This window comes from Aegilops tauschii, chromosome 5 (assembly GCF_002575655.3).
Source record: "Aegilops tauschii subsp. strangulata cultivar AL8/78 chromosome 5, Aet v6.0, whole genome shotgun sequence".
Lineage (NCBI taxonomy): Eukaryota > Viridiplantae > Streptophyta > Magnoliopsida > Poales > Poaceae > Aegilops > Aegilops tauschii.
Genome location: NC_053039.3, coordinates 548,805,049 through 548,832,474, shown reverse-complemented (window position 1 = coordinate 548,832,474; position 27,426 = coordinate 548,805,049). Strand labels below are relative to the sequence as shown.

The 27,426-nt window shown below is 44.5% G+C and overlaps 2 protein-coding genes across 2 annotated transcripts; one reads left to right on the top strand and one right to left on the bottom strand.

Annotated features, from left to right (window-relative positions):
- Positions 1 to 18,539: 18,539 nt before the first annotated feature.
- Positions 18,540 to 19,704, top strand: LOC109751744 (pre-mRNA-splicing factor CWC21). Its single transcript, XM_020310627.4, has 2 exons — positions 18,540 to 18,921; positions 19,261 to 19,704. The coding sequence occupies exons 1-2, from the start codon at positions 18,602 to 18,604 to the stop codon at positions 19,424 to 19,426; spliced, it is 486 nt and encodes a 161-aa protein (XP_020166216.1). The 5' UTR covers positions 18,540 to 18,601; the 3' UTR covers positions 19,427 to 19,704.
- Positions 19,705 to 20,534: 830 nt separating this feature from the next.
- LOC109751748 (large ribosomal subunit protein uL18c) lies at positions 20,535 to 24,330 on the bottom strand. The gene is made up of 4 exons (XM_020310632.4): positions 22,948 to 24,330; positions 22,550 to 22,860; positions 21,770 to 21,931; positions 20,535 to 20,868 (listed from the first exon to the last, which is right to left on the bottom strand). The coding sequence occupies exons 2-4, from the start codon at positions 22,748 to 22,750 to the stop codon at positions 20,719 to 20,721; spliced, it is 513 nt and encodes a 170-aa protein (XP_020166221.1). The 5' UTR covers positions 22,751 to 22,860; positions 22,948 to 24,330; the 3' UTR covers positions 20,535 to 20,718.
- Positions 24,331 to 27,426: the final 3,096 nt, after the last annotated feature.

The following is a 27,426-nucleotide window of genomic DNA, read 5'->3' as shown; positions in this document are numbered from 1 at the left end:
GTGTTTACACATAAGAGTTGGGAGTATATCCTTCCCAAGGAAAAGCGGAGCAGGATATACATGATAGGACAGCAAGTTCAAAAGCATTTAGATAATGGGGAGAGGGAAGAATCATGATATTACCCATACAACGGTGTGAGGGTAATTGAACGAGAAACATTTTGTATTATGCTTCCGATGTTCTTGTTGATATTCGGAATACCACAGTCATGCTTCGATGCGGCAATGATATGGTGTCAAGTAAAGATTGGGTTCGAAGATCTCAAGAGATACCGAGAAAAATTCCAAGATATCTCAGAATGTAAGGAATAACCAAGCACAACCAGGTCTGTGTTGGTAGAAATTCAAGATGTCATCGATGATATCACAAATCATCGAGGGGCAGGGATGGTATTTCTAGCCATGAATTCAATTGACATCTCTGAAGAAGCCAAAGTGTAGACGGCGATCACTACAGATTTTGTCGAGAGACTCTATGAAGATGCCATCGAGCAGAAAAGGAAGGATGAAGTGAAAGGCTATGAGAACCATGGATTCAACACAAGCTCGAAGTCAAGCTTGTTGTTCGAGGTGAAATGATAAGATGAGGAAGATCGACGCAAGCTTAGCTCATCGTCGAAAGTTGCTCCGGGCATAAGGACCAGGTAGCACAGTTAAAAGTTGACACGATAAAAATATAGCCGATCAGGCTAGGAATGATGTGATGGGGTATAAAACTTCCAATATCAGGTACTAGGTGTAATGCCGGAAGGTAAATCGGAGTAGAGGTTGGACGGGGGGAATGATTTGCAGAGGATAAGTATTTTAACTTATCCGGTAAATGGAATCAAGGAGGAAATATGGTCGGAACCATGATTGCAAAGGATCAATTCATAGATACAAGATGAGCTTGTACCAAAGAAATAATTATTTTTATGAGCAACTTCCATGATAAGTTCTACATCAGGTCCATGGGCATGAACACAAGGGTTCAAGGTCGACTCTCACTTCTTCAATGCATAACCTGTCATTCACTCCTCGTTTTTCGAAGAAATTGTAGTGCAGAGGATTTATCTGGCGACGTACCAGAAGAGTAAGACTCGTGAGAACTCTCGGGTTCACACGGATTATGGAAGGCATAAGTTCAACCCATCGGGGCATTTTTACGAATCTATACAACCATCAACCAAGCAAAAGATACGAGTTCAAAAGCAGAGTATCGGAGTCAAAGCAGATGATACAATTTACCGAAGGTATTATGTATCAGGGAAAAACTCACAAGATTTTGGATGTGAAGGACACTGTCAGATAACAGCCCAGCAATGGATCTGGCAATTCATGACAGAGTTGATGTGAGTATCGGTAATCAATCAGATGAAGAGGGGGATGCGAAGGCATCGGCTTATAGAAAAGTCTGAATGATTCGATGCTTGGGTACAAAGGAATTATGATTTCAAGACGAAGGATCAGAAGCAGAGGCTCTGATCAAAAGATGAGTAGGTTGAATAAACTTAAAGGTGCACCCGATCAAATCTGGATTGGACAAGAACCAGCTCATATCTGGAAGGATGTTTGAGCTAGAAAGAAAATTTCCAAGGATTAATTGATGATTGCGAGTATTCGCACACACGTTGAATCCATAGGAACAAAATGACAATCACAAAGAATTTTAAAGAATATTGCTAGACATATGGAATTAATCCTAATGCAAGCAGGCAAGGAGAATCAAGAGCAATAGGCTGCAGAGGATTTTGAAAGATCAGATAGCATTTTCAGGTATTTTGGAAAGCATGTGAACAACTGGGGACAAACGAACCCCGGTTAAGAGAATTACCCCGCAGTGCGAAAAGAAGCTGCAAAGCAGAAGGCACAAGGATTCTCGGAACAACGGAGAGTACTAGGGGTATCTTGTAATAACAGGAGCAACTGGGGATCAAGGTACAAGCGGCAAGGATGTTATTCATGGGGATTATCGGTGGTCAGGAACTGCAAGGCAGTTGGCACAGTGTCTCGAGAAGCATCTAGGAGTATCTGCAGAATCTTCTGGCGAAGCAAGCGATCATTGATAATGTCGGGGCTCTCCAGGAGGAAGTGGGCACGAGAGCCTAATGTCAGAGTTAGTAAAAAGTTTAACCCGAATAGACGAGAGATCAGAGTCCTAGAGTATAGGCGAGGAATAAAAGATCCTAATACCACCCAATGGCGACGTGGGCCCGTAAGACACACACCCATGTTAGTAAAAGTTTTTTTTCAGTGACTAGACTCAACCTTGGCCAAGGAGTTGGAAAGGGGGCTACCTACAGGCAGTCGGCTCTGATACCAACTTGTGACACCCTCGGGGTTGTAGTAGTCGTCGGTGGCGTCATCTGGATCCTGGGCTCCACCACCTGGTTGCGACATCCAATAGGAACAGAAAAGCGAGAAAAGAGGGAGCAAAGCAACCGTGAGTACTCATCCGAAGTACTCAGCAAGCAAGGATCTACACTACATATGCATCGGTGTCAATGAAATGGGTAGTGTATGTGGACTGAACTGCAGAATGCTAGAATAGAGGGGAGAGCCTAGTCCTATCGAAGACTAGCATCTTCAGCGGTCTTGCAGCATTAGAAGAGTGCAGACTAGCATAAAGTAAAGTAGTAGTAGTGTTATCAACCTCGGCCAGAGATCCTTTCTCGACTCCCTACGAGAAAGCAATCCCAGAGCCATACTATCCATTTCTCATCTCCAGTATCCAGTTCTAGTTGTATCGATCGGGATACAACTCCAAGTGTCCGTTATCGTAGGACAGGCTATCGATAGATGTTTTCTTCCCTGCAGGGGTGCATCAACTTACCCACCACGCTCACTTAACTCCGGCCGGACACACTTTACTGGGTCATGCCCGGCCTCGGCCAAACAATATGCCGCAACCCGACCTAGACTAAATAGAGAGGTCAAGCACGCCGGACTAAACCTACGCCCCCAGGGGTCATGGGCCATCGCCCCGGGAACTCCTGCACATTGCGAACGCGGCCGGTGAGCAGACCTAGCTAACTCCTTAAACAAGGCAGGTGCTTACGCAGTCCAACCCGGCGCGCGCCGCTCAGTCGCTGATGTCTATTAAGCTTCGGCTGATGCATGACGCAGAATGCCCATACTATGCTGATACGTCTCCAACGTATCTACTTTTCCAAACACTTTTGCCCTTGTTTTGGACTCTAACTTGCATGATTTGAATGGAACTAACCCGAACTGACGCTATTTTCAACAGAATTGCCATGGTGTTATCTTTGTGCAGAAACAAAAGTTCTCGGAATGACCTGAAACTTCACGGAGATTATTTTTGGAAATAATAGAAAATATTGGCGAAAGAATCAAGGCCATGGGACCACACCCTGTCCACGAGGGTGGGAGGCGCGCCTTCCCCCCAGGGCGCGCCCCCTGCATCGTGGGCCCCCTGTTGCTCTACCGACCTCAACTCCAACTCTATATATTCACGTTCGGGGAGAAAAAAATCAAAAAAAGGATTCATCGCGTTTTACGATATGGAGCCGCCGCCAAGCCCTAATCTCTCTCGGGAGGGTTGATCTAGAGTCCGTTCGGGGCTCCGGAGAGGGGAATCCGTCACCATCGTCATCATCAACCATCCTCCATCACCAATTTCATGATGCTCACCGCCGTGCGTGAGTAATTCCATCATAGGCTTGATGGACGGTGATGGGTTGGATGTGATTTATCATGTAATCGAGTTAGATTTGTTAGGGTTTGATCCCTAGTATCCACTATGTTCTGAGATTGATGTTGCTATGACTTTGCTATGCTTAATGCTTGTCACTAGGGACCGAGTGCCATGATTTCAGATCTGAACCTATTATGTTTTCATGAATATATGTGAGTTCTTGATCCTATCTTGCAAGTCTATAGTCACCTACTATGTGTTATGATCCGGCAACCCCGAAGTGACAATAATCGGGACCACTCCCGGTGATGACCATAGTTTGAGGAGTTCATGTATTTAGTATGTGTTAATGCTTTGGTTCGGTACTCTATTAAAAGGAGGCCTTAATATCCCTTAGTTTCCATTAGGACCCCGCTGCCACGGGAGGGTAGGACAAAAGATGTCATGCAAGTTCTTTTCCATAAGCACGTATGACTATATTCGGAATACATGCCTACATTACATTGATGAATTCGAGCTAGTTCTCTGTCACCCTATGTTATAACTGTTGCATGAATAATCGCATACGGCATAATTCTCCATCACAGATCCAATGTCTACGAGCTTTTCACATATTGTTCTTTGCTTATTTACTTTTCCATTGCTATTGTTACAATCACTACAAAACCCAAAAATATTACTTTTGCTACCGCTACCGTTACTTCCATACTACTTTGCTACTAAATACTTTGCTGCAAATATTAAGTTATCCAGGTGTGGTTGAATTGACAACTCAACTGCTAATACTTGAGAATATTCTTTGGCTCCCCTTGTGTCGAATCAATAAATTTGGGTTGAATACTCTACCCTCGAAAACTATTGCGATCCCCTATACTTGTGGGTTATCAAGACTATTTTCTAGTGCCGTTGCCGGGGAGCATAGCTCTATTCTTTGAGTCACTTGGGATTTATATCTGCTGGTCACTATGAGGAACTTGAAAGATGATAAAACCAAGATTTATCCCTCAACTACGAGGGGAGGTAAGGAACTGCCATCTAGCTATGCACTTGATTCACCTTCTGTTTTGAGTAAGCTTGCAACACCTAAACCTGCTTCTGCTATTAATTCTGATATGTCGCATGTTATTGATGATGCCACTTCTGCTATGCATGATACTTATGATGAAACTACTTCTATGCTTGATACTACTGTGCCACTTGGTGAATTTCTTGATGAACAACTTGCTAGGGCTAGAGAGAATGAAATTATTGAAACTGATAATATTGATGAAAGTGATGATGAAGATTCTCCCCCTAGATATGAATTTCCTGTCGTGCCTGAGGGTTATGTTATGGATGAATAAACTGCTAGAGATTTTCTTGCTTGCAATGATAGAAGTGATCTTAAGGAATTATTAGCTAAGCTGAAACAAAAATCTCTGAATGCTAGAATGAAATATGATCCTGCTTATGCTACTTCACCTATCTTTGTTACTGATAAGGATTATGAATTCTCTGTCGACCCTGATATAATTACTTTGGTTGAATCTGATCCTTTCTATGGCTATGAATCTGAAACTGTTGTGGCACATCTTACTAAATTAAATGATATAGCCACCATGTTCACTAATGATGAGAAAACTCGCTACTATTATATCCTTAAAATATTTCCGTTCTCATTAAAGGGTGATGCTAAGATATGGTTTAATTCTCTTGATCCTGGTTGTGTGCGTAGTCTCCAGGATATGATTTATTACTTCTCTGCTAAATATTTCCCCGCTCATAAGAAACAAGCTGCTTTAAGGGAAATATATAATTTTGTGCAAATTGAAGAAGAGAGTCTCCCACAAGCTTGGGGGAGGCTTCTCCAATTACTTAATGCTTTGCCTGATCATCCTCTCAAGAAAAATGAAATACTTGATATCTTTTATAATGGACTAACCGATGCTTCCAGAGACCACCTGGATAGTTGTGCTTGTTGTGTTTTCAGGGAAAGAACTGTTGATCAAGCTGAAATTCTATTGAATAATATGTTGACTAATGAAAATAATTGGACACTTCCTGAGCCAACTCCTGAGCCTATTCCTAAACCAACTCCGAGGAAAAGGGGTGTTCTATTTCTCAGTCCCGAAGATATGCAAGAGGCAAAGAAATCTATGAAAGAAAAAGGTATAAAAGTTGAAGATGTTAAGAATTTACCTCCTGTTGAAGAAGTACATGGTCTTAATGTACCGCCTGTTGAAGAAACACCTGGTCTTGATAACCCGACACAGGTAGTAAAGGTAAATTCTCTCTATAGATATGATAAAGCTGAAATCCCTCCTACTAAGTTTGCTAGCCAATGTTGGATGAGTTTGATAACTTTATGGTTAAGCAAGAAGACTTCAATGCTTATTTTGCTAGAGAATTAAAACGCAATGCTTATATGATTGAACACTTGAGTGATTATATGTCTAGAGTTAAAGGTGAACTTAATCTCATTAGTAAACATGCTTCTATGGTTACCACTCAAGTAGAACAAGTGCTTAAGGCTCAAAATGATTTGCTCAATGAATTAAAAAATAAGAAGAATGATAATGCTGTTAGAGTTATGACTAGAGGGGGTAAAATGACTCAGGAACCTTTGTATCCTGAGGGCCACCCTAAGAGAATTGAGCAAGATTCTTAGAGAACAAATGTTGATGCACCTAGTTCTTCTAAAAAGAAGCAAAAGAAAAATGATAGGACTTTGCATGCTTCTAGTGAACCTGTTGTTGACACACCTGAGAATCCCAATGATATTTCTATTTCTGATGCTGAAACACAATCTGGTAATGAACATGAACCTAGTGATAATGTTAATTAAGATGTTCATGTTGATGCTCAACCTAGCAATGACAATGATGTAGAAATTGAACCTGTTGTTGATCATGATAACCCACAATCAAAGAATCAATGTTATGATAAGAGAGACTTTGTTGCTAGGAAGCACGGTAAGGAAAGAGAACCATGGGTTGAGAAACCCATGCCTTTTCCTCCTAAACCATCCAAGAAAAAGGATGATAAGGATTTTGAGCGCTTTGCTGAAATGATTAGACCTATCTTCTTGCGTATGCGTTTCACTGATATGCTCAAAATGAATCCTTATGCTAAGTACATGAAAGAAATTGTTACAAATAAGAGAAAGATACTGGAAGCTGAAATTTCCACCATGCTTGCTAGTTATACTTTTAAGGGTGGAATACCAAAGAAACTTGGAGATCCAGGAGTACCAACTATACCATGCTCCATTAAAAGAAACTATGTTAGAGCTGCTTTCTGTGATCTTGGAGCCGGTGTTAGTGTTATGCCTCTCTCTTTATATCGTAGACTTGATTTGAATAAGTTGACACCTACTGAAATATCTTTGCAAATGGCCGATAAATCAACTGCTATACCTGTCGGTATTTGTGAGGATGTGCCTGTTGTGGTTGCAAACGTTACTATTTTAACGGAGTTTGTTATTCTTGATATTCCCGAGGACGATAGTATTCTATTATTCTTGGAAGACCCTTTTTGAATACTGCAGGGGCTGTTATTGATTGCAATAAAGGCAATGTCACTTTTCATGTTAATGGTAATGAGCATACGGTACACTTTCCGAGGAAACAACCTCAAGTTCATAGTATAAACTCTATTGGAAAATTTTCATCGATTATTTTTGGAGGTTTTGAATTTCCTCTTCCTACTGTCAAGAAGAAATATGATATTCTTATTATTGGGGACGTGCATATCCCCGTTGAGGTAACCTAGTGCTATTCGAAATTTCTCCGGTTCCATGTTATTCGGAAAGAGTTTGTTAACAAGACTTGATCAACCTTGTTAGTGGATTCCTTTTGATGAGCATGAGATGGATGAAGTTAGAAAGCATAACCTTCTGTACCCTCCTTTTACTTTCTGTTATTTAGGATAAATAAAGTAAAATTAGTATTTTCTGTCAGTTTTCTGAATTATCCGTGCAATAAAAAAATACCCCAAAAATAAAAGTTCTCTAAATGCCCCGAAATTGAAATATGATTTTTTCTGGAATATTTGAGAATATCTGGCACTGAGAACACAGTAGAGGGAGCAAGCACCTGGCCACGAGGGTCCAGGGTGCGCCCACCCCCCGGGCGCGCCCCCTGCCTCGTGAGCCCATGGTGGCTCCCCTCAACTTATACCAGCCACCACACACTCCTTCTTCCTCCCAAGAAATCACCAACCAGCTCAAGCACGAGTTCTTGCTCATTTTGCTGCGATTTTCGATCTCCTTGCTCAGAGCTCCACTCACAAAACTGCTTTGGGGGATTGTTCTTCGGTATGTGACTCCTCCAATGGTCCAATTAGTTTTTGTTCTAGTGCTTTATTCATTGAAATTTTTTGCTGCTTAGGTGACCCTCTTCTTGAGCTTGCATGTCAAATTTATATGGTCCCAAGTAATTCTAATGCATGATATAGTCTCTAGGCACTTGTGGGAGTAGTTGCTAGCAATTTTGTTGAGTTTGGTTCACTTTTATTTTGAGTTACTAAAATTTTCAGAAATCTTCAGAGGAAGAAATATGTTTAGGAAAATGTACCAAGGTGGTCCTTCAAGGAAGCAAGGACCCAGGCCCGCAATACGCGATGCGGACGATGAACCACCGAGGGAAGCTCAAGTGCGGGCTTGTGAATGGCCTTCGGAGGACTTTATGGATCCAGCGGGAATCAAGGAAGAATTTAACGCATATGTGCATAACGCTGATCTTGTGAGCTTCGAGGCAGATAAGTGCCGTTAGTACCACTATCTCACTGATTCCTTTGTGAGAAGGTTTGAATTTTCATCATCACGCAATTCTCAAACTGTCCTGTTTGATCTTTATGAAAATTCTTATACTATGGACTTAGAGGATTTTAATACTGCTTGCAAACTTCCACAATGGGGTAGTCCTAGTGAACCTCGCAAATCTGAGTTTAGAGATTTTCTTGCTAGTATAACTGTGGGGGAGTCTAGAGATATAACACAAGCTACCATAGGGAGCATTCATTTTCCTGCTATACATTATTTTGCTCTCTTCATAGGTAGGTGCATAAATGGTAAGGATGAAGCATGTCACATGTGTGTCCCTGATCTCAGTGTTCTCAGGAGCGCTGTGTTAGGACATAAACATTATAATTTGGGAGCCATTGTTGCACGTAGGTTGCATAATAATAGAATTAATGGAGATTTCTTTGGCGGAATTTATGCAACCCGTCTAGCTAATTTTCTTGGAATACCTATTTGTGATTATGATATGGAATTGCCTCCTTCTTATCTAGATTTTAATGCCATGGTTCACCATCAGTTTGTTGAGAGGAATGAACCGCCTCTCCAGTACCGACTAATCTTTGACAGGCGTCACGCCGTCAATATTGTCCTCCCTGCTCCTACTCTCTTTGACTTTCAGGCAAAGGGGAGATATGTCATAACAAGGGAGGAGGCAAATGAGTACGAGAGGAGGACGAGGGCAGCTCGCCTCCAAGCTGCAGCCCACGATGCAATAGCCGCTGCATCTCAGTACGACCCCACTTACAACTTCGGATATCCGCCAGGCCAGCCGTGGCAATAGACCAACTTAGGCCAAAAGCCTAAGCTTGGGGGAGTACGTATTTCTCACCGACATTACATTTATGATTCACACACTCATTGCTAGTTGTCGGTGCTCATACTTTTTCACTGTAATATCCATGCTAGTTTATTTTCCTTATTATGCTTTCTTCTTGTGTGTTTGAAAAACTTTAAGAGAACCAAAAAAAATTGTTGTAGCTTTTAGCTAGTTTACTTTTCATGTTGTAGTAGTAATAATTAAAAAGAAAGCCCAAAAAGATTTCCTGTTCTTCTTTTGCTTGTTGGGAGCTTTCCCGTGTAAATAGTTTTATTTCTTTTCTTTAGGGGTCAATAGGAGAAGACCATAATGAAATTGTTAAAGTGGCTCTTATTTGCATTATTGTTGATTTAACCAAGAGCCCATATTGCCTTGTCTTCTCCTGTTTATTGAATGCTCGCAGATTCCAGCTTAGTCCAATGCACGTGCACTATTATTATTATTCACATCATTCGGTCGTGCAAGTGAAAGGCAATTATGACGATATATGATGGACTGATTGAGATGAGAGAAGCTGGTATGAACTCGACCTCTCTTGTTTTTGTAAATATGATTAGTTCATCGTTCCTGATTCAGCTTATTATGAATAAACATGTTTGCAATGACAATTAGAGATTATAGTTGCTTATGCCATGCTTAATTAGCTAGGAGTTTATAATAGTTTATCTTGCGTGCCAACATGCTATTAAAATGGTTGTGATGTGGTATGATAGGGTGGTATCCTCCTTTGAATGATTCAAGTGACTTGACTTGGCACATGTTCACACATGTAGTTGAAACAAAATCAACATAGCCTTCACGATATTTATGTTCATGGTGGATTATATCCTACTCATGCTTGCACTCAATGTTCATTAATTTTAATGCATGTTCATGACTGTTGTCGCTCTCTAGTTGGTCGCTTCCCAGTCTTTTGCTAGCCTTCACTTGTACTAAGCGGGAATACTGCTTGTGCATCCAATCCATAAACCCCAAAGTTATTCCATATGAGTCCACTATACCTTCCTATATGCGGTATCTACCTGCCGTTCCAAGTAAATTTATATGTGCCAAACTCTAAACCTTCAAATGAAATTCTATTTTGCATGCTCGAATAGCTCAGGTATCAACTAGGGTTGTTTGTATCTTCCATGCTAGGCAGGTTATTCTCAAGAGGAGTGGACTCCGCTCCTCACTCACGAGAAAATGGCTGGTAACCGGGATGCCCAGTCCCATGCTTTAAGGAAATCAAATCAAAATAATTGCAAACAAAACTCCCCCGGGACTCTTGTTAGTTGGAGGCACTCGTTGTTTCGAGCAAGCCATGGATTGATGCTTGTTGGTGGAGGGGGAGTATAAACTTTACCATTCTGTTTGGGAACCGCCTATAATGTGTGTAGCATGGAAGATATCGCCATTTCTTGGTTGTTATGTTGACAATGAAAGTATGCCGCTCAAAATATTATTTATCTCTGTTTTAAAAATCGAGCTCTGGCACCTCTACAAATCCCTGCTTCCCTCTGCGAAGGGCCTATCCATTTACTTTTATGTTGAGTCATCACCCTCTTATTAAAAGGCACCAGCTGGAGAGCACCGCTGTCGTTTGCATCTATTACTATTAATTTATATTGGGTATGACTATGACTGGATCTCTTTTACCATGAATTACAATGTCTAGTCAGTCCTTGATCTTTAAAGGTGCTCTGCATTTATGTTTTGCGGTCTCAGAAAGGGCTAGCAAGATACCATCTTGTTATATCATATCATGATTGTTTTGAGAAAGTGTAGTCATCCGAGATTTGTTATTATTGCTCGCTAGTTGATTATGCCATTGATATGAGTAAACATGAGACCTAAGTGTTATTGTGAATATGGTTAGTCGTAATCTTTGCTGAAAACTTGAATGCTGGCTTTACATATTTACAAAAACAAGAGCAAACAGAGTTTGTAAAAGTTTTTCTTTATCACTTTCAGTTTATCAACTGAATTGCTTGAGGACAAGCAAAGGTTTAAGCTTGGGGGAGTTGATACGTCTCCAACGTATCTACTTTTCCAAACACTTTTGCCCTTGTTTTAGACTCTAACTTGCATGATTTGAATGGAACTAACCCGAACTGACGTTGTTTTCAGCAGAATTGCCATGGTGTTATCTTTGTGCAGAAACAAAAGTTCTCGGAATGACCTGAAACTTCACGGAGATTATTTTTGGAAATAATAAAAAATATTGCCGAAAGAATCAAGGCCAGGGGGCCCACACCCTGTCCACGAGGGTGGGAGGCGCGCCTGCCCCCCACCCCGGGCGCGCCCCCTGCCTCGTGGGCCCCCTGGTGCTCCACCGACCTCAACTCCAACTCTATATATTCACGTTTCGGGAGAAAAAAGCAGAAAAAAGGATTCATCGCGTTTTACGATATGGAGCCGCCGCCAAGCCCTAATCTCTCTCGGGAGGGCTGATCTGGAGTCCGTTCGGGGCTCCGAAGAGGGGAATCCGTCGCCATCGTCATCATCAACCATCCTCCATCACCAATTTCATGATGCTCACCGCCGTGCGTGAGTAATTCCATCGTAGTCTTGCTGGACGGTGATGGGTTGGATGAGATTTATCATGTAATCGAGTTAGAGTTGTTAGGGTTTGATCCCTAGTATCCACTATGTTCTGAGATTGATGTTGCAATGACTTTGCTATGTTAATGCTTGTCACTAGGGCCCGAGTGCCATGATTTCAGATCTGAACCTATTATGTTTTCATGAATATATGTGAGTTCTTGATCCTATCTTGCAAGTCTATAGTCACATACTATGTGTTATGATCCGGCAACCCCGAAGTGACAATAGTCGGGACCACTCCCGGTGATGACCATAGTTTGAGGAGTTCATGTATTCACTATGTGTTAATGCTTTGGTCCGGTACTCTATTAAAAGGAAGCCTTAATATCCCTTAGTTTCCATTAGGACCCCGCTGCCACAGGAGGTTAGGACAAAAGATGTCATGCAAGTTCTTTTCCATAAGCACGTATGACTATATTCGGAATACATGCCCACATTACATTGATGAATTGGAGCTAGTTATGTGTCACCCTATGTTATAACTGTTGCATGAATAATCGCATCCGGCATAATTCTCCATCACTGATCCAATGCCTACGAGCTTTTCACATATTGTTCTTCGCTTATTTACTTTTCCGTTGCTATTGTTACAATCACTACAAAACCCAAAAATATTACTTTTGCTACCGCTACCGTTACTTCCATACTACTTTGCTACTAAATACTTTGCTGCAGATATTAAGTTATCCAGGTGTGGTTGAATTGACAACTCAACTGCTAATAGTTGAGAATATTCTTTGTCTCCCCTTGTGTCGAATCAATAAATTTGGGTTGAATACTCTACCCTCGAAAACTGTTGCGATCCCCTATACTTGTGGGTTATCATATGCCCACGTGATGGTTAGTGCTATCAAGCCAGAGGCCCCTCGGATCAAATATCCAAATCGCTGTGGATTAGGAACACACGGTAACAAGCAGAGACTCACGAAAGAAGTGACCCCGTTGCCCCGTCTCGAGGACTTGCGGCAAGGGCTAAGAATGCCCGCCCACGCCTCGTAATTATTTCGCGGGCACCCTCCAGGTCAACCCGACTCCTCATCACTCGCAATTATGCTCGCGCGGGTACCCCTCAGGGCCGACCCGTCTTTAGTAACAGGGTTCAGTGTAAAGTCATAGTAACCATAGTAACCGTGTGTCTAACACCAAGGGGAAAACCTGAGGAATCACCCTTGACGGATTCCACTCGATGTAATCATCAAGGTGAACGTAAGAGGATCCAACCTCGAGGTTCACACTTGAGGGGTTGCACGACAGAGTCGTATCGGAAGTGGTTAAGGCGGAATCACCCTCGATGACCACGACCGAATAGCTACACTACAGGGTTAACATCAGAAGTGCTGATGAGGTCTCACCCTCGGCACTCGATAGTAGCCCAGTAGTGTCGAGCAACTAAGGGGGAAATGATGTGCGGTGTTGGGGCCTGGTCTTTGATCCCGTTGATCGAGTCTTCGATGATGAAGCAGGGGCAACAAAGAAAAGGTGGGGGTCACTGATGGATCACTAACCAACCTATACTAAGCAGTTTAGGATAAGCAGGTAGGTAGCAATAAGCAGGTTACAAAAGCAGGCTATGCATCAGAATAGGAGCAAACAATTACAGTAGCAAAATCTAATGCAAGCATGAGAGAAAGGAAATGGGCGATATCGGGATGATCAAAGTGGGGGCTTGCCTGGAAGCTCTGCTGTAAAGGAAGAAGGGTCGTCGTAGACGTAGACGATCACAGGGGCAGCATCGGTCTCGGGGTCTACCGGAGAGAAGAGGGGGAAGAAACAATAAATATAAAGCAAACATAGCATCACAAAGTATAACATGGCAATATGTTGTGTCGGGTGTGACCTAACGTATGGCTACACGAATAAGGTGAAAGGGGAATTCAACCGGGAATGTTTTCCCGGTTCCGGATTTGTGTCAGCATGTTATGAGCATGTGACAGATGAACGGACCGCGTATTCGGATTCGTTGGATTTTTCTGAGCAACTTTCATGTATAAAGTTTTTCCATCCGAGCTACGGTTTAATTTCTACGAATTTTCAAAGTTTTAAACATTTTCTGAAATGATTTAAATAACAGAAAAAAGAGTTACTGTGTCAGTATGACGTCAGCAATGCATCAGCATTCGGCTGACCTGCTGACTGGTCAAATTGACAGGTGGGGCCCACCTGTCAGCCTCTCTGGGTTAAACAGTGGGTTAAACTAATCTAACAGACTAATTAGAGGGGTGAGCCCCAAGTGTCAGTGACTAACTAACTACTAATTAAATAACAGATTTTGATTAGCAATTTTATTTATTTATAAAAACATTTAAGCTAGTGGGGCCCACATGTCAGTGGGTCAGAGTGCCCAGTCAGCAGTTGACCCAGTCAACAGGGTCAACAGGGGCCCGTGGGGCCCAGCGGTGTTGGGAAACATAGTAATTTCAAAAAAATTCCTACGCACACGCAAGATCATGGGGATGCATAGCAACGAGCGGGGAGAGTGTGTCCACGTACCCTCGTAGACCGAAAGCGGAAGCGTTAGCACAACACGGTTGATGTAGTCGTACGTCTTCACGATCCGACCGATCAAGTACCGAAGGCACGACACCTCCGAGTTCTGCACACGTTCAACTCGATGACGTCCCTCGAACTCCGATCCAGCCGAGCTTTGAGGGAGAGTTCCGTCAGCACGACGGTGTTGCTACCAACGCAGGGCTTCGCCTAAGCACCGCTACGATATTATCGAGGTGGACTATGGTGGAGAGGGGCACCGCACATGGCTAAAAGATCCAAGAGATCAATTGTTGTGTCTATGGGGTGCCCCTCTCCTCCGTATATAAAGGGGGAAGGAGAGGGCCGGCCAAGGGGAGGAGGCGCGCCCAAGGGGGGAGTCCTACTCCCACCGGGAGTAGGTCTCCTCCTTTTCCTATTTGGAGAGGGAGAGGGAATGAAGAGGAAGGAGGGAGGAAGGAAAGGGGGGCCGGCCCCCCTCCCAATTCGGATTGGGCTTGGGGGGGGGCGCCCCCTCCCTTTCTCCTTTCCCCTCCTTTCCACTAAAGCCCATTAAGGCCCATATACCTCCCGGGGGGTTCCGATAACCTCTCGGTGCTCCGGTATTATCCCGATCTCACCCGGAACCATTCCGGTATCCAAATATAGTCGTCCAATATATCGATCTTTACGTATCGACCATTTCGAGACTCCTCGTCATGTCCGTGATCACATCCGGGACTCCGAACTATCTTCGGTACATCAAAACACATAAACTCATAATATAACCGTCATCAAACTTTAAGCGTGCGGACCCTACGGGTTCGAGAACTATGTAGACATGACCGAGACATGTCTCCGGTCAATAACCAATAGCGGAACCTGGATGCTCATATTGGCTCCTACATATTCTACGAAGATCTTTATCGGTCAAACTGCATAACAACATACGTTGTTCCCTTTGTCATCGGTATGTTACTTGCCCAAGATTTGATCGTCGGTATCTGAATACCTAGTTCAATCTCGTTACTGGCAAGTCCCTTTACTCGTTCCATAATACATCATCTCGCAACTAACTCATTAGTCACAATACTTGCAAGGCTTATAGTGATGTGCATTACCGAGAGGGCCCAGAGATACCTCTCCGACAATCGGAGTGACAAATCCTAATCTCGAAATACGCCAACCCAACAAGTACCTTCGGAGAGACCTGTAGAGCACCTTTATAATCACCCAGTTACGTTGTGACGTTTGGTAGCACACAAAGTGTTCCTCCGGTAAACGGGAGTTGCATAATCTCATAGTCATAGGAACATGTATAAGTCATGAAGAAAGCAATAGCATAATACTAAACGATCAAGTGCTAAGCTAACGGAATGGATCAAGTCAATCACATCATTCTCCTAATGATGTGATCCCGTTAATCAAATGACAACTCATGTCCATGGCTAGGAAACATAATCATCTTTGATTAACGAGCTAGTCAAGTAGAGGCATACTAGTGACACTCGGTTTGTCTATGTATTCACACAAGTATTATGTTTCCGGTTAATACAATTCTAGCATGAATAATAAACATTTATCATGATATAAGGAAATAAATAATAACTTTATTATTGCCTCTAGGGCATATTTCCTTCAAGCGGCAATGTCACAGGGGGCCCACTTGTGAGGCCACGTCGGCGACGACCGGAGACGCGACGCCGGCGTGGCTCGCGCGGACTTCGCCGGAAATCGCGCACAGGGGGTCCTTTGGCGCGGGACTTGGTGCGTTCGAACGAGCGCACGAAGGCGCGTTAACTAGGGGCGGTGGCGTCGCCGGAGTTGGCCGGAGCGGCGCCGACGAGCGACGAGGGCGGCGGTCGCGCTCGGGCGACGATGAGGATGGTGCTACGGGGCACCAGAGAGCGCGTGCGATCGTGCGTTCAGACACGCGAGTCGAGCAGCGACGACTGGTGGTGGTGTCGGCCGCCGAGGGGCACTATGGCGACGGAGGCGAGCTCGCGAGCGGCGGCCGGCATCGTGATTCGTGGGGCGGCGCTAGGGGGTACGTGAGGGGGTGTGCGTGTGTGCGTTGTGCTCCTGGGAGCACCAGGAGCACGATGGTGGCCTCGGGCGCGGGCTGCGGCAGCGGTAGCCACTACGGCGACGGAGCGGGGCGGCGGCGAGCTAAGCTTCGCAGGGATGGCGACCGAGCGCGCTAGAGCGTGAAAGAGAGGGAAGGAAGCAACGCGGAGGCTCACCGAGTGGCAACAAAATGCCGGTGACAGTTTAGGAGCAGCAGATGTCACCGGAGACGGAGAAGATCGCCGGAGCCCGAGAAGAGAGGGGGCGGCTCGATCTGCTCGATGCGGAGCTTCCCGGCTCCAACCAGCGGCACTAGAGGTCGTGGCGGTCCACGGTGGTGCCGACGAGCTCGGCCAGGCCGCGTGGGAGGCACGGTGGCCGCGGAGACGACGAAGGGCGGCGGCGACGGCTATGTTGGGCGGGCACCCGAGCGAGAGGGAGAGGCCAGAGGAAGGGGATCTGAGAGGGGGGCTGCGAGGAGAGGGGGCGAATGGATCTGGGCGGAGGGCAGTTGAGTGGGGAGAGAGTCCGAGGCGTCGGGGCTGCCCTTATCCCTTTGTCGGCGACGTGGCAGTATGGGGCGGCGCGCTCAATCCGGCGGGGACGCGCCCCGGTCGGAGGAGCAGTGAGGGAGGGGATCGACCACGCGGGGAAGGTGGGCCGGCTTGTTAGGGTGGGCTAAAGCCCGGTGTGGCAAAGGGGTGGGGTGGCTTCTCTCTTTTCCTTTTTCCTTGCTTTTGCTCTTTTCTTTTTACAGGAAAAAATGCTATGCAATATTTGAGCTGCCAAAAGGAGTTCTGTAAAATGTGGGACTTGGCCAAATAAATACATTTTACAATATTTGGCACCTGCCACAAAAAGTTTGGGAGGAGCTTGAATTGATTTGGATTTTTCACAAATGGAAAAGCATTAAAAATGCTGATTTGGAACTGCTTTAATTCCCAGGGGAAATTAGATATCTCAAATGATGTTGAATCACTCATGACATTTAGTTAGTGAATATTTGCAACCCAGTGAACATTTTTGTTTTACTGTTTGGAGAAATAATTTATTTGACTTTATTTTAAAATTGAATTTGAATTGGTTTTGAATTAAAGTGAGATTAGCAACCGTAACAGTGATGACTGGGCATCATTAGTAGGGGATTATTGTAGCTTGATTATCCGGGCGTTACAAGACGTTTCTGATACATATCACTTGTAGCTGAAATGGGTGTATCTAGACGTATTTCAGTGCTAGATACATCCATTTAAGCGACAAGTAATATGGATTGGAGGGAGTGCCAATTATTATTTTTTGAGTAAGAAATGTACCCAACTTGAAATCCTTTAAAATATCTGAAAATACCTTCTGAAACAAGAAAAACAACAAGACAATGGTATATTTTTTAGCGTAATTTGTTTTTATTGCTTTTTTGAGAGAATTGTTTTATTTAGTTTTTGTTTTAGTTTTTTATTTATTTTTTAGACACGATTATTTTTATTTATTTTTCTTGAGAAAATTGTTTTTATTTAGTTTTCTTAGGGGGATTTGTTTTTATTTAGTACTCCCTCCGTCCCGTAATATAAGCACGATTTTCAAGCTATGTTAACTTGAAAAACGTTCTTATATTATGGGACGGAGGGAGTATATTTTTAATTCTAACTACACTCTTCATTAATGATCATAAACAAGGTTCATGGGGATACAATTTATGTCCGGAGTATTAAGGAGCCACATATGACGTCCAACCAAAAGTCCTAGAGCGTGCTTAGCGAGACTATGTGCCTCAATATTGGTGCCACGTCCTTCGAAGATGAAGGAGCATCTCTCAAATTGCCTTGATGTTACTATAATCTTCTTGATAATGCTTGCATATTTGCCTCTCTTGCCTTCCTTCAAGTCATCCACCACACCCTTGCATTCCAAGACTATGATCACATGTGAGAGGGGGAGATTCAAGGCAAGAGATAGGGCTTCACGACAAGCCAAAGCTTCGAGAATTGCCGGGTCTAAGATCTCGGAACATTTAAAATCCGAGATTTGTTTTGATTTAGTAGAATCCTTTGTACACACACACGTACAGGGCCCACCCGAATCTTTTTCTTTAGGCCCATCCGAATCAGACACCGTCTCGAACTCGTCTGGGTAAAAATAAAATCAGGCCCACTCCTCTTCTCGCCTCGTCCCGTCGTCTTACAGTTGGGATCGAGCCCAACTCGCTCGAAGCATAGGGTTTCGCCTGAACCGCCGAACCACCGTCGCCGCCATGTACAACGGCATCGGGCTGCAGACGGCGCGCGGGTCCGGCACGAATGGGCACGTCCAGACCAACAAGTTCTTCATCCAGCCCCGGACCGGCGGCCCGCCGCCCAAGGCCCACAGCCACGACGACGGCGCCGCCGGGATGAGGAAGCTGAACAAGGAGATCCTGGAGCACGACCGGAGGCGGCAGGTGGAGCTGCGGCTGGTCGAGCTGAGGGACACCCTCGAGGAGCTGGGTTACACGGAAGGCGAGATCGAGGAGCGCGTCGAGGAGGCGCGCAAGGAGGCCGAGCTGCAGACTGCCGCGCCGCGTCCGGTGGAAGGGTATCGATCTAAGTGCTCATGTTTTTTTCTGTAATCTGAGAAGGAGGCTAGTGGCAGATTATTTGACAATACGTTATACGTTCATGTGCAAGTTTTTAATCTGATTTCTTCATGCAGTGCTAGAGGATATTCACATTGGAAACAGAATTAGCTTCCACTAAAAACAAAAACAGAATTGGCTCCTGAAGATTTGGTTCAGTATCACAATTTATAGCTTTATGCTGTTCCTAGTCAAGCACAATGTTGGTTTCCTGTATTGTTATTTTACAGTTCATGGGTGTTGTATCTTCTGTTGGTAGATTGGGAATGCTTTCTGACAAGAAGGTAAACTCTTCTCAGGTTCACGAGCACGCAGAGCCACCATGTCGCAGCACGCAAGGAGAAGAAGCTCGAGACGCTGAGGGCTGCTCTTGGGCTAGATGCTGAGGTTGGACAGAAGAAGAGTTCTCAAGTAGACAATGATCCGGAGTCTGGGGAGCTTGTACCTGCGAAGGATGGATTCTGAAGAGTGCACTGGACATTCATGTTCAGAACGACAGGAAGGCTTTCAAGGGTGGTAAAAAGCGTACAGAAGGAAAGAGGGAATGACAACAGCACAAGTTGTAGCAAGAGTACGCATGTGTATGATTCAGAAGATGATTTTGAGGCTGACCATGATGATGAGAATAGGGAAAGAAACACATGAAGAAATCCTTCTTAGATGGAGATGTTGATTCCGAGATTGTTCATAAGAAGGCAACTATGTAAGCTATGTATATCTAAGATGTGCTTTTAATTGTTGGAGATGAACCTTGCTAAAACTTGGCTTGATGCTCATTTCAGAAGGGTGTGTTTCGAGCCATTGTCGGTGCATATTGCCTTTTGGTGTCAGGAGATTTGATCATTTGCCCCGCATTATTTGGGGACTTGATCATTTGCTCCCTTTTAGTTAGGATTACATGATTAGCCCCCAGTTTACTTGGATTTGTTGATCATTTGCCCCATTCCTCAATTTACTGATTACTTAATTTTTTTAATCTAGATAATACATGTGGCACCTTTTGCAATTCCTCCCGACTCGTATCTATTTGCTGCAGATGATGCACAGATATGATTGACAGGGACCAAGAGGACGGTGCGGATTGATGTTATCTTCATTTATGGCATTAAAGTAGCAGCATTTATAGGAAAAAGTAGCAGCATTTATGGCATTAAAGTAGTATCACTAGATTCGTTTTGAAATGTACTTTCACAGTATACCAATTTGATGTCATATATGCTACTTCTATTTTCTATAAAGTTGGTCAAAATTTTAAATTTTTGACTTAGAACTGAATATAGAAGTACACTTATTCACGGACAGAGTACACCATGTATATATCTAGTTTCAGGAAACAAGCAGAGATGCATTACTGTGTAGTGCTTATTAATTCTGTAATCAGGATTTGACATGCCAATAACAAAGAGGCTTATAGACATCTCATCTGTATCTGTTATCTACTCCTACTAGTAGTACTAAAGCATGGAAGCTGCTAAAGTATCCCTAGTTATTTTGCCCAAGCTCGCAGACTGAATACTCCATTTCCAAGTGCTGGTTTGCAAGGTCGCATGGGCAGAAACCAAAGTGTCAGAAATAGACAGAAAATGAATCTTCCATTTGCAAGGCTGATTCAATGTTGATACAAAGATCAGATAACATTAAAGAGGGGAGGGGCCATGTCTGCAGAACAACCCAAATGACTACAGAAAGAACTTCGTTCAATAAACGGGAAAGAAAAGAGAATATTACATGCGATCCTGAAAATATCAACAGAAAATTCAGAACTCAAGCCCGTTCTCTCTAGCAGCATCGGCTAGAGCTTTGATGCGGCCATGGTAGAGGAAACCCCCTCGGTCAAAGACCACTTTGGTGATTCCTTTCTCCAAGCAGGACTTGGCAATCACTTCACCAATCTTTTGTGCCACTTCCTGGAAACCAAGCACCACAACATTGAACTCCCATCAGAAACTAAGCATAAGCCTTTCATTAAGAAACAACTACAGATGCAAGTTTTTTTTTAATCTTTGTCTATATTGCAACAGACCAGTAAAAACAACTGTCCAGAAAGCATCATGGGCCTTTATTGGCTTGTAGAGCATAGATGTTATGACTACAACCCACAAAAACATGTGTATCATCGGAAAGCTAGATGTCTAAAATCATCAAAAGCAACCACACAGGTTATAATCATCTTTTATTTCCTCAGTGCAAAGCACAGACATCTGTAAGTTTTCTTCGGAGATTCGTTAGTACTACAATGTTCCCTCGGATTATCAGAGTTCCAATAGCCTAACTAGAAGCTACTTCCCTGCCAATACGGGTCCAATCATCTCACCTAGTGTAGGCTTCGACTTGGTGGATGAATGGCTGTTAGATTGATTGAAAAACATCGCAATGCCAGCAATTGGACAATCATGAACCATCCACGGCAAACTTCTATTTATGAACCAGAGTCGCATTACCCACATATAACTAGGGAAACAGAGAGAGGCGCTTTGTTGATCCACCACTCAAAATCTCTTATTGTTTAACCAAACCTGGGTTTAGTCATATTATTGGATGGAATTTTCTTTGACTCATGGTGATAATTCTATTATAAACAAAAATGACATAGGAAGTATAATAGACAGCCAGTTTGACAGTAATTCCTTACTGGAACAAATTTCTTTTCTAAAGGTGCTGCCAGTTAAAATAAATGGTATACAGTACTGTACAGTTTCATTTATATACGCAAGGGAGCGCAGGATCACAAAACAAGTTGATAAATATTATGCGACCATGTTAGCTTAATATGAAATGAAAAGGTATGACAACTCAAAACCAACTTACAGTTGTTGGCCCAGCAGAGTACTCAAGCTCCTTTGAAAGAGCTTTGTGCATTGTTGAGGCTGAAGCCAGAGTGCACGACTTTGTATCGTCGATCACCTGAGCATACAAATGCTTGTTTGAGCGGAAAACGCTGAGTCTTGGCCTCTCTGTGGTGCCGCTAACCTGAAAGGAAAAATGTGTAATGACCATGTAAGTCCTGATTCCATTGACAATAACATAAGCTTGTACAGTGTAAACATCACACCATTCGTCACCCTTTGAACCATCCTTCTAAATTGGTTCGTGTGCAAAGTTTTCCGATGCATATATTTTTGTGTCAAATACTTGATATGTGTGCCTAAGCTTGCATCTAGTGCAACATAGAAGTTAACCATCTCTCTTCTACATCACCAATCTCACCCAGAATCTGAGCTGGCATGGGATTAGATACAAGTGGCATGCCCTTTTATAGATGCGCTCGCTACATTGCAATCCCTTGACTCTGCTTGTATCCAGTGGCAGCCATTGGTACAAATACTTCTCTGTAAAACTAACTAGATGCATCAACAGGAGCTCAAGTGGCCAATCGGACATACTGCAGACGTTCAGCAACTAAAGAAGCTACTGCCGAAACAAACTAAAGACATTTCCTCAAACGCTTCAACGGCATGGCATTGCCCTATCAACTCCATAGAGAGAGCAGGCGCGCCATACTTGCAATCAAACAAATCGCCGCGCATTGGCAAAGAGACAAGAAAACAACGAAGCCCAATCTTCGTGCCGGAGGTTCACTGGTAGTACCTTCTTGCGGAGGCGGTCGTGGCGGGCGATGCGGTCGGCATTGGGCGTGGACACCTTGGCCTTGGCGAGGACGACCAGGGCGGCCCGCCGCGCCGGCGAGTGCGAGGGCGCGGACACGGACGGGAGGTGGATGCCGCGGCTGCCCGACACGAAGGCCGGGAAGGAGTGGGTGGCGCCGGCGAGCGCCGGCGAGGCTAGCATGGCTCACTTGCGCTGCGCTGCTGGTCGCTGGGGTTCGCCGTCTCACGCGCCTAATGGCTCGCCTTATCCTATCCACCGTCTCGCGTTTCTTTAAGCTGCTCTGCTCTGCTCTGCTGGACCGAATTACGGAAAAGACCTCAGACTTTGTCATTTTTCTACGTATCATTTCATAGAACAAATAAAAGCAAAATACACACGGTATAACAAGGCGTCTTATGACTTCATCAATCTTCAAGCTTCACAACTTCATTTCCCCCTACACGTGTGACGGTGTTTCTTGCTGCTTCTGGCGACAGTGTGGCGACTCAGTGCGTGTCCCTGTCGGTAACCCTTGCCGCTCAATCCCCATTCGTTTTCCACGAAACAAACACAAAATCGCCCTGATTCTCCTTCACACCATCTCGTGCATAGATTCCAGTCCTCCCCCAGCAAGTGTGAGAGCCCCATCCAGATCCGATTTAGAACAACCTGGTGAGGAAAAGAGAGGATTTTGGGAGCATGTTGTGGTGTGTGGCGGCGCCAGATTTGGAGGCATGAAGGGGGCTGCGGTGGAGCGGCTGACCTAGCATCTATCAGCTGCAATGGGGGACCTGAGGACCACATACCTTGAAGGAGTGAAGGGAAGAACCTGCAACTCTCTGAAGCGGAAAAGAAGGGGATCAGGATTGGTAGGAAACAAGCATGCTCCTCACTGGTGAGAAAGCTTCAGGCAGTAGGCAAGCTTATTGCAGAGAGACCTGCTAGGGTTGAACATCTGGGAAGAACTGTAGGGGACTCTGGAGCCCATTGTGGGGTGGATTGTAAATATTTGGGCAGGAATAGGTTTCTATTTATCTTCCAACAAAAGGCTGATAAGGAAAAGGCACTAGATGCTGGACCATGGAGATTTAACAATGACCTATTGGTGATGGAAGATTTTGTGCCAATTCGAACCATAGATGAATATGAATTCAAGACCATACATACCTGGGTTAGAGCTTATGGCATCCCAAATGGGAATGATGAGCAAAGAGACAGGACACTTAGTAGGTGAACAAATTGGAGATGTTATTGTTGTAGACCTAGACGTTAATGGTGATTCAATGGGCGCATTTATGTGGATCAAAGTGAGATTAGATATCACTGTCCCAATTATGAGATTTATAACAACCTTCATTGAGGATGAGGCAGAACAAGAGCAGGAAGATCAAATGGTTTTTGGGGGATGATGAGGCGAAAGAAATAAGAAAAAGAAAGAAAGGGAGGAAAAGATTGTCTCCTTCACATACGAGTATCCTCCCGACTTCTGCTATAGTTCTGGAATTATTGGACATACTGAAAAGTCATGCCCAACTAGATCTAGAAGAACGAGGTCTAGACAATTTTGACCATGGCAGCATGCAAATCTGTACGAGGGGAGCTCAAGCGAAGAAATAAGTAGGGGTTCAAGTGATAAATGAAAATTCTGGCCAATCAATAGTGCAGTCACAAGGGGAGCAAACATGGAAGCGATGGATCGTCCTGGCGAAGAAATATACCAAGCGGAGATGATGAGAGAGGACCAAGAAGGAGTGATGGGAATGAAGTGAAAGTCCTCTCAAATTAAAAGTGCGAGGATCAGGCAGTAGGGGAGGGGAAAAGACTGGATCTCAGCAGAATAGTGATACAAGACCCCATTGGAAAGGTGCAAAAAACTAAAAGAGAATCAAGTAAGGCTGAAGAGAAGAATGACACTATCACAAAAGCAAAACATGGTTTTCAAGGGCCAATAAAGGTTATATTGGAGCAGAACAAAGAAGGAAATACATTTATGGAGTCAGGAAAAGGCATAAAGAGAGGTACCTTCAAGCGAATCAAGAGGAAGGAAAGAAACCAGCAAAACCAATTAAGTACGACAAAATAGAAGAAGATAAATTATGATGGAAATTGATGAAGATACAGAACTAGCAAAGAAACCAAAGATGGAAGTAGAGGAGGTTGAAGAAAAGGAGGAGAGCTGTTGGAAATATGCCCTAGAGGCAATAATAAATAGGTTATTATTATATTTCCTTGTTCATGATAATCGTTTATTATCCATGCTAGAATTGTATTGATAGGAAACTCAGATACATGTGTGGATACATAGACAACAGCATGTCCCTAGTAAGCCTCTAGTTGACTAGCTCGTTGATCAATAGATGGTTACGGTTTCCTGACCATGGACATTGGATGTCGTTGATAACGGGATCACATCATTAGGAGAATGATGTGATGGACAAGACCCAATCCTAAGCCTAACACAAGATCGTGTAGTTCGTTTGCTCAGAGCTTTTCTAATGTCAAGTATCATTTCCTTAGACCATGAGATTGTGCAACTCCCGGATACCGTAGGAATGCTTTGGGTGTACCAAACGTCACAACGTAACTGGGTGGCTATAAAGGTGCACTACAAGTATCTCCGAAAGTGTCTATTGGGTTGGCACGAATCGAGACTGGGATTTGTCACTCCGTGTAAACGGAGAGGTATCTCTAGGCCCACTCGGTAGGACATCATCATAATGTGCACAGTGTGACCAAGGAGTTGATCACGGGATGATGTGAGTTACGGAACGAGTAAAGAGACTTGCCGGTAACGAGATTGAACAAGGTATCGGGATACCGACGATCGAATCTCGGGCAAGTAACATATCGATAGACAAAGGGAATTGCATACGGGATTGATTGAATCCCCGACATCGTGGTTCATCCGATGAGATCATCGTGGAACATGTGGGAGCCAACATGGGTATCCAAATCCCGCTGTTGGTTATTGACCGGAGAACGTCTCGGTCATGTCTGCATGGTTCCCGAACCCGTAGGGTCTACACACTTAAGGTTCGATGACGCTAGGGTTATAGGGAAAGTATGTACGTGGTTACCGAATGTTGTTCGGAGTCCCGGATGAGATCCCGGACGTCACGAGGAGTTCCGGAATGGTCCAGAGGTAAAGATTTATATATGGGAAGTCCTGTCTTGGTCACCGGAAAAGTTTCGAGTGTTATCGGTAATGTACCGGGACCACGGGAGGGTCCCGGGGGTCCACCAAGTGGGGCCACCAGCCCCAGAAGGCTGCGTGGGCCAAGTGTGGGAGGGGACCAGCCCCAGGTGGGCTGGTGCGCCCCCCCCCCACCAAGGCCCAAGGCGCATGGGAGAGTGGGAGGGGGCAAACCCTAGGTCCAGATGGGCCTTAAGGCCCACCCTAGTGGCGCCCCCCTCTCCCCCCTCTTGGCCGCCACCCTAGATGGGATTGGTGCTGCCGCCACCCCTAGGGAGGGAACCCTAGGTGGGGCGCAGCCCTCCCTCTCCCCCTATATATAGTGGAGGCAAAGGGGCAGCCCAACGCACGAGAACCTCTCTCTCTTGGCGCAGCCCTATCCCTCTTCCTCCTCCTCTCCCGCGGTGCTTGGCGAAGCCCTGCAGGATTGCCACACTCCTCCATCAACACCACGCCGTCGTGCTGCTGCTGGACGGAGTCTTCCCAACCTCTCCCTCTCTCCTTGCTGGATCAAGGCGTGGGAGACGTCACCGGGCTGCATGTGTGTTGAACGCGGAGGCATCGTTCTTCGGTGCTTAGATCGGAATCAACCGCGATCTGAATCGCTACGAGTACAACTCCTTCATCCGCGTTCTTGCAACGCTTCCGCATCGTGATCTATAATGGTATGTAGATGCACTCCCCTTCCCCTCGTTGCTAGATTACTCCATAGATTGATCTTGGTGATGCGTAGAAAATTTTGAATTTCTGCTACGTTCCCCAACAGTGGCATCATGAGCTAGGTCTATGCGTAGTTTCTATGCACGAGTAGAACACAAAGCAGTTGTGGGCGTAGATGTTGCCAAATCTTCTTGCCGCTACTAGTCTTATCTTGTTTCGGCGGTATTGTGGGATGAAGCGGCCCGGACCGACCTTACACGTACGCTTACGTGAGACAGGTTCCACCGACTGACATGCACTAGTTGCATAAGGTGGCTAGCGGGTGTCTGTCTCTTCCACTTTAATCGGAACGGATTCGATGAAAAGGGTCCTTATGAAGGGTAAATAGAAATTGGCATATCACGTTGTGGTCTTGCGTAGGTAAGAAACGTTCTTGCTAGAAACCTATACAAGCCACGTAAAAACTTGCAACAACAATTAGAGGACGTCTAACTTGTTTTTGCAGCATGTGCTATGTGATGTGATATGGCCAGAAGATGTGATGAATGATAAATGTGATGTATGAGATTGATCATATTCTTGTAATAGGAATCACGACTTGCATGTCGATGAGTTTGACAACCGGCAGGAGCCATAGGAGTTGTCTTTATTTTTTGTATTACCTGCGTGTCATTGAATAACGCCATGTAAATTACTTTACTTTATTGCTAAGCGCGTTAGCCATAGAAGTAGAAGTAATCGTTGGCGTGACAACTTCATGAAGACACAATGATGGAGATCATGATGATGGAGATCATGGTGTCATGCCGGTGACAAAGATGATCATGGTGCCCCGAAGATGGAGATCAAAGGAGCAAAATGATATTGGCCATATCATGTCACTATTTGATTGCATGTGACGTTTATCATGTTATGCATCTTATTTGCTTAGAACGACGGTAGTAAGTAAGATGATCCCTTATAATAATTTCAAGAAAGTGTTCCCCCTAACTGTGCACCGTTGCGAAGGTTCGTTGTTTCGAAG